The 6,236-nt window shown below is 46.8% G+C and overlaps 1 protein-coding gene and 4 non-coding genes across 5 annotated transcripts; all 5 read left to right on the forward strand.

Moving 5' to 3' along the window:
• Positions 1-491: 491 nt before the first annotated feature.
• rpl13a (ribosomal protein L13a) lies at positions 492-3,657 on the forward strand. The gene is made up of 7 exons (XM_027031335.3): positions 492-580; positions 1,709-1,781; positions 2,050-2,115; positions 2,251-2,352; positions 2,557-2,642; positions 2,829-2,888; positions 3,404-3,657. The coding sequence occupies exons 1-7, from the start codon at positions 560-562 to the stop codon at positions 3,611-3,613; spliced, it is 618 nt and encodes a 205-aa protein (XP_026887136.1). The 5' UTR covers positions 492-559; the 3' UTR covers positions 3,614-3,657.
• Positions 1,900-1,983, forward strand: LOC113590990 (small nucleolar RNA Z195/SNORD33/SNORD32 family). Its single transcript, XR_003412151.3, has one exon. It is a non-coding gene; the product is annotated as a small nucleolar RNA Z195/SNORD33/SNORD32 family (small nucleolar RNA).
• Positions 2,401-2,475, forward strand: LOC113590992 (small nucleolar RNA SNORD50). Its single transcript, XR_003412153.1, has one exon. It is a non-coding gene; the product is annotated as a small nucleolar RNA SNORD50 (small nucleolar RNA).
• On the forward strand, positions 2,683-2,759 carry LOC113590991 (small nucleolar RNA SNORD34). Its single transcript, XR_003412152.1, has one exon. It is a non-coding gene; the product is annotated as a small nucleolar RNA SNORD34 (small nucleolar RNA).
• LOC113590989 (small nucleolar RNA Z195/SNORD33/SNORD32 family) lies at positions 3,172-3,253 on the forward strand. The gene has a single exon (XR_003412150.1). It is a non-coding gene; the product is annotated as a small nucleolar RNA Z195/SNORD33/SNORD32 family (small nucleolar RNA).
• Positions 3,658-6,236: the final 2,579 nt, after the last annotated feature.

Genomic DNA, 6,236 nt, shown 5'->3' on the forward strand with positions numbered 1-6,236 from the left:
ATTTTGGAGTTAGTTGTTCATGCATGTTTTAGTCAAGGGAGAGGGTTTCTTCTTTATTCTTTCTCAATGTACACTAATGTAAATGTATTTACTGAAATCATAAAACGGCGCAGTTTTCCATCGTCATTGCTGCAGATGCGCTAACTGTGTCCCCCAGATGTAATTTGTTACAGTTGATGTTTCGATATGTTTTGGATAGAGTCCTCGCCTTAGCTTTGTTAGTGTCAGCTCGATCTGTAAGTAAGGTGAGTCCAGTAGAGTCCAGTGCCCTTTTATCTCCCCTAGTGAAGCAAGGGCAGCATGGTGCTACCCACACTTCAGCTATGGGCTTCGTCCACAGGGAGAACACATACTGTCATACTGACTCCATATTCGTTCCCAAAATGCACGAAACTTTAAAAACTAATTACGTTATTGTTGTAATTCCGCCATGGTCCATTCATTGGCGCTGCTCATGTAAACGACACAGGAAAAACACCGTCATTTCCGGTCTGCGCAGTCCCGCCCACGCCCCTGCCTTTTACTTCGGGAAGCCCCGTATGTCTTTCTTTCCCTCATCATGGCCGACCGGTACCATAAGGTGCGTTTAACCGCTGTGTTTAAGACTTAAAAATATACATTTGCGAGTGTCGTTAGCGACTGCTTTCCCAGGGGGGCAAATTACTCATTAAATATGCTGTTATGTGCTTACGGTATAATAATAATATTGAGGAAGATGACGGTTTTTTTTTTTAAATAAAGCTGGCGAGGGGGCTCAGCTTGGCTGATGGCTGCGGGTCTGCTGTTGTCACTCGATCGTTCGCCTCAGGGACAGAAAATCCACCCGACCGTGGATGTGTGTGGTTGAGCAGGCTTGTCTGACTGTTGGCCGGGTGGAGGTTTTCCATGGGACTGCGTTTGGCGCGCTAGTCAGCCGGCATGGACGCTCGCGCCGTTAGCCTAGCTCGCGTCCATGCGGTTGACACCCGGAGTGTTTCGTGCGCACAGCCGTGAGCTGACTGGTGTGGGTGCGCTCTTGGTTTAAAGCTTTTATCCAGAGTTTTCTGTTATGTGACAGAACATGACGCTTATGAGCAGTCTGGTTCGGCGAGTCTGACTGCGGTCAACGTTATGGCCTTCGCCGGTCTGACTCCGGTCAACGTAATGGCCTTCGCCGGTCTGACTCCGGTCAACGTAATGGCCTTCGCCGGTCTGACTCCGGTTAACGTAATGGCCTTCGCCGGTCTGACTCCGGTTAACGTAATGGCCTTCGCCGGTCTGACTCCGCTCAACGTAATGGCCTTCGCCCGTCTGACTGCGGTCAACGTAATGGCCTTCGCCGGTCTGACTCCGGTCAACGTAATGGCCTTCGCCGGTCTGACTCCGGTCAACGTAATGGCCTTCGCCGGTCTGACTCCGGTCAACGTAATGGCCTTCGCCGGTCTGACTCCGCTCAACGTAATGGCCTTCGCCGGTCTGACTCCGCGCAACGTAATGGCCTTCGCCGGTCTGACTCCGCTCAACGTAATGGCCTTCGCCGGTCTGACTCCGGTTAATGCGATTTTGCCTCTTCTGGCATGAAGCTTTAAGATGCAAGTTGCCTCTTTTTTTGTTCTCGGAAGTATTTGAGCTCAGTCACGAGACCACCTTTAACGCACGAGAGAAACACCTGCGATCATGGGAGTAAAAGGATAAAAACAGCTGATTTTCGCCGTTTTTCTTTATTAAGGTTCTGGTAATTGACGGCAGAGGCCATTTGCTCGGTCGTCTCGCCGCTCTTGTGGCAAAGCAAGTTCTGTTGGGTAAGTTTACTTTTTTGGTTGATTTGGTTGGCGATTTTATGTGCTATAAGTTCATATTGCCGCATGCAGCCGTCCTGGCCAATACAGAGCAGCTGCAGGAATTTGGGCTGAAGCGTACACTGTCCGTGATGTCCCTTTTATCCACGTTGCTTGAGTTTTAATTGCCATGAGAAGACTTGCATGCACTACCATCTGAGATGGTCTGTTATGAACAGCAAGAGTATTGGACAGCTTTTGCTCTTTGTGAGTTTTAATTTGTCTCCTACAGGCCACAAAATAGTAGTTGTGAGATGTGAGGGCATCAACATCTCCGGTAACTTTTACCGAAATAAATGTAAGTATCCTGCTACAATGTGTACGCGTTGTGCTCTTAACTTTCCTCAGTCAACACTGGTCGTTCTGTTAACACTCATTAACAGTAATTCTGTGACTTTGTCAGCGGTGTGATCTGAACATTGTGTTTGTGTAGTGAAGTACTTGGCTTTTCTTCGTAAGAGGATGAACACGAACCCGTCCCGTGGACCCTACCACTTCAGAGCTCCCAGCAGGATCTTCTGGAGGACAGTCAGAGGTGAAGCGTTTTGTTCATTCGTGCATTTGCACCTCTTGGTTGTCTGTCGAACTGTGATGAACACATTTATCCCGAATCTGAAAGCATTGATGAGACAACGTTTACGGATCTGACTACTGAGTTCGACGAGTTCCTTGAGTCTCCGCACGTGTTCTCGTACGGGAGCAGCTGATTGAGTGTCCTCTCCCCTCGGCCCTTGTGCAGGTATGCTTCCCCACAAAACCAAGCGGGGTCAGGCAGCTCTGGAGAGGCTGAAGGTGTTTGACGGCATCCCCCCTCCTTACGACAAGGTAAGCCCCTTCGTTTCCAGTTCGACGCGTTCGCTCTGGAAGCGTCTGTGATGAGCACCTCTTGATTACCTACCTTGTTTGAGTTTCCCGTGAGAACACTATCGTTCTGAGACGCCTCGTCCTTTGCCGATTCAACCGAGGTCCGCATGGTGCTTCTTACCATGACTATGTGATTGTCTCCCACAGAGGAAGCGCATGGTGGTCCCTGCTGCTCTTAAGATTGTGCGTCTGAAGCCCACCCGCAAGGTATGCCACCCCTGCTCTCCCATTTCAAAATAAAAGCGCAGTCATCATTTCATGTTGCGCTGTTGCGCATGATGGGGGGGGGGGGGTCAGCTCCCTCAATAACGCCTCAGATTTTAAACCATCGGCTGGCATCATTTGAGCCTTTATTGGTTGCATTTGTGGATTGTCGGATACTGAGCTAGTGCAAATCACAGCTTTGGTAGTTCTGTAGGAGAGTCCTAAATCCCAGGACAGATGTGTAAAACTGGTTACACGTCTATGTTGTCCTCACATGGGTCGTCTGCTCGTCAGTGATGTTTTTCCACAGAAGTATTTGAGTTTAACGACCATGAGAATACTTCACATGCACTACCATCTGAGACAGAGCAACGTTTAAAACCCTTGAACTGGAGATCAGTCTGTAAACTGTAAGCTTGCGTGAGGCTCAGTTTTCCTGTGCCGTCTGTCTTGATGCCTGTTGTGGCTTGGCCCTAACGGCACCGGTGACCAGTGTTCTCTCCCCTTCCCCGCGGTAGTTCGCTGTGCTGGGTCGCCTGGCTCACGAGGTGGGCTGGAAGTACCAGGCAATCACAGCCACCCTGGAGGAGCGCAGGAAGGAGAAGGCTAGAATGTTCTACAACAAGAAGAAGGTGCAGATCAAACTGTCCAAACAGGCGGAGAAGAACGTGGAGAGCAAGATCGCCAAGTACACGGCCGTGCTGAAGCAGTACGGCGTGCTGGTCTAAGCGCGCTCTGTGCCCAGTCGTAATAAATGTTTATAAAAACTCAAGTGTGTTTGGTTTGTGCCCTACCTGAAAGACTGACGCTGTGAAGGCTTCTTGCTTTCAAATTTTGTTTAAGGTGAAGACAGTACATGGTGGCATTTATCATTAGTGTGACTTACTGAAACAGCACTTTGTCATACTGCAGCAATAGCTGCACATGTAGCAAAATGGGTGTATGGTTAATTGTAGTCCGGGAGTGAAGGTAGGTATATTTTAAAATTGGATGTGAACTGAAATGAATATTAAACTCAGTAGGGGTTTGTTAGGGATGTGTTTTGGTCAGGAAGGGATAAATGGCCCTCATTGGGCAGTCTTGCAGCAACAAATCTTAAGATCTAAGGCTGTTGGAGTGCAGCTGTGACACCTGGTAGAGCAATGAAACTCTCAACATCAGTTATTAATTTCCTGCAAAGCCATAAGTTGCACAAAGATTATTTGGCTATGGATTCTGTTCCTAGAGAGCACATGAACGTACGGTATATTTATCACCAATCTGACTACCCAATATAGAGATACTGGTACATTTTTGTCTAGCAGAATCTGTTCATGTTCTGCTTACTGCAGGAGAAAAAAAACTTAATGTCGGTCCTTGGGTAAGCGGACGTTTTAATCGTATATACTGGACCGAAATTTTATGAAGGCCATATTTAGCCGGGATGCAGTTGTGGAGAACCAATTTATTTGTGCATGATGATCATATGCAGTGATCTAATCTCACCGCTTGAGGGCAGTGCGTTAGTTTTTCTTCATTCCAAGACACCGGGTTTAATCAGATTACACTAGGGTAGCATGCTCAATTAACTATAATAGATATTAATATCTTGACACACAATCCATTACTTGGAAAGATGCTTTATACATCGTATTCCGAATCACATTTGCATCTATGGTCGATAAAATAGGCTTGGTAATCTGATAATCTATGTTCCTGTTTAGACAGGAACTGTTTTCTTTCAGGAATCTATTTAAATCTGACCATTTTAATGAAATATGTGGTATTTTCATTTATGTAAGTAATACACCAAAAATCAACTTCTGTCCTTTAGTGAGATATTGGACTTCCCTTAATCGGTAGTTAATAAACATTCGGAAAGTAGTTCAGGAATAGCTTCATGTATTTGTAGCGTAATGAAGCAGCACACAGCTGAACCTCCTGCAACGCTGGCCGGGCTTCCGCTTTGCCCCAGCCCAGCTGACCAGGCCACTCTAAACCTCAAAACTCAGATGTCTGAACTGTTGATGGACTGTTCTCTATTTTTCACATATATATATATATATATATATATATATATATATAAAATAACACCCACATGAGTCATTTTATGTTATTTTAAGAGACTAGAAATACACTCAGTAGGGAAGTTGCTTGCATGTGCGGTGTTTGTGTAAAGAAATCGGTGTTGCTCAGCCTGTTTCTGAAGGGCCAAAACTTCAAAATCTAGAAATACAGAGCCAAGCCTTTACCAACAGGAAATGCACTGCTGCTGGACACAGTCTACTCACTGCACTGCTGCCGGACAATTTCTGGATTTTCACTGCACTCCTCTTTCTAAACCACTGCCTTACCGCAGCAGTGCTGAGCAGTTTGAAGTTCCTTTACCAAGCCGTGAAGGAGGACACGCTCTGGGCACTGCCGTGGAAAACCCATTCCTGTTGGATTAAGTGCTGAACACTGCCGTGTTGCTTTGACCTTCTGAGACTTCGCTAACTTGAATGCAAAAAGGTTATTAAATTTTCTGCTTCACTTCCCCAACTTGGCCAAATGGCCAGCTGCAGATACCAAGGTGCTGGTCAGGTCCAATACTCCTATAGCTGCGGTTCCAACCTTTAACAAGGTTGTTAGCATTTGGCTCTGTGAGAGCTCATTAAAGATGCACACAGCAGGCTATCATATTAACACAGACCCGAGGGACATTGCATTCAATGATCTGTTTCTTTATTTCGGGTGGGATTCGATTTGCTCGACATGGGGAGGATTTTTCACTGAGAAGCGGTGAAGAACGACCCATGGGCCAAGCCCGTGGTTCTACATCAAAACAGGGTGGAGCAGTTTCCTTTATTTCAAGGCACAGATGCTGATCCTGTTGGTGGTTTGCAACAGACGCACTGGTAAACACAAGAAGAGGGTGTTGTTAGTGGAGGAGGTTGTAGAACTGTGTGTTACACTGTGACGTTAGAGGAGGAGGGTGTAGAACTGTGTGTTACATGGTGGTGTTGGAGGAGGGTGTAGAACTGTGTTATACGGTGGTGCTGGAGGAGGAGGGTGTAGAACTGTGTGTTCCATGGTGGTGTTGGAGGAGGAGGGTGTAGAACTGTGTGTTACACCATGGTGTTGGAGAAGGAGGGTGTAGAACTGTGTTTATATGGTGGTCTTGGTGGAGGGTGTAGAACTATGTGCTATATGGTGGTGTTAGTGAAGGAGGGTGAAGAACTGGTGGTGGTGGAGAGGGAGAGTGTAGAACTGTATGTTGCACAGTGGTGTTAGTGGATGGTGTAGAACTGTGTGTTACACCATGGTGTTGGAGAAGGAGGGTGTAGAACTATGTTACATGGTGGTGTTGGAGGAGGGTGTACAACTGTGTGT

The sequence above is a fragment of the Electrophorus electricus genome, chromosome 10, assembly GCF_041902795.1.
Source record: "Electrophorus electricus isolate QZ-2024a chromosome 10, ASM4190279v1, whole genome shotgun sequence".
Classification (NCBI taxonomy): Eukaryota; Metazoa; Chordata; class Actinopteri; order Gymnotiformes; family Gymnotidae; genus Electrophorus; species Electrophorus electricus.

What these genes read in the sequence shown, in the direction of transcription:
- rpl13a (XM_027031335.3), top strand. Translation starts at nt 560, where the DNA reads ATGGCCGACCGGTACCATAAG. An exon ending in TAACTTTTACCGAAATAAAT is followed by an intron (nt 2,116 to 2,250) that starts GTAAGTATCCTG and finishes GTGTTTGTGTAG; the next exon opens with TGAAGTACTTGGCTTTTCTT. An exon ending in TCCCCCCTCCTTACGACAAG is followed by an intron (nt 2,643 to 2,828) that starts GTAAGCCCCTTC and finishes TGTCTCCCACAG; the next exon opens with AGGAAGCGCATGGTGGTCCC.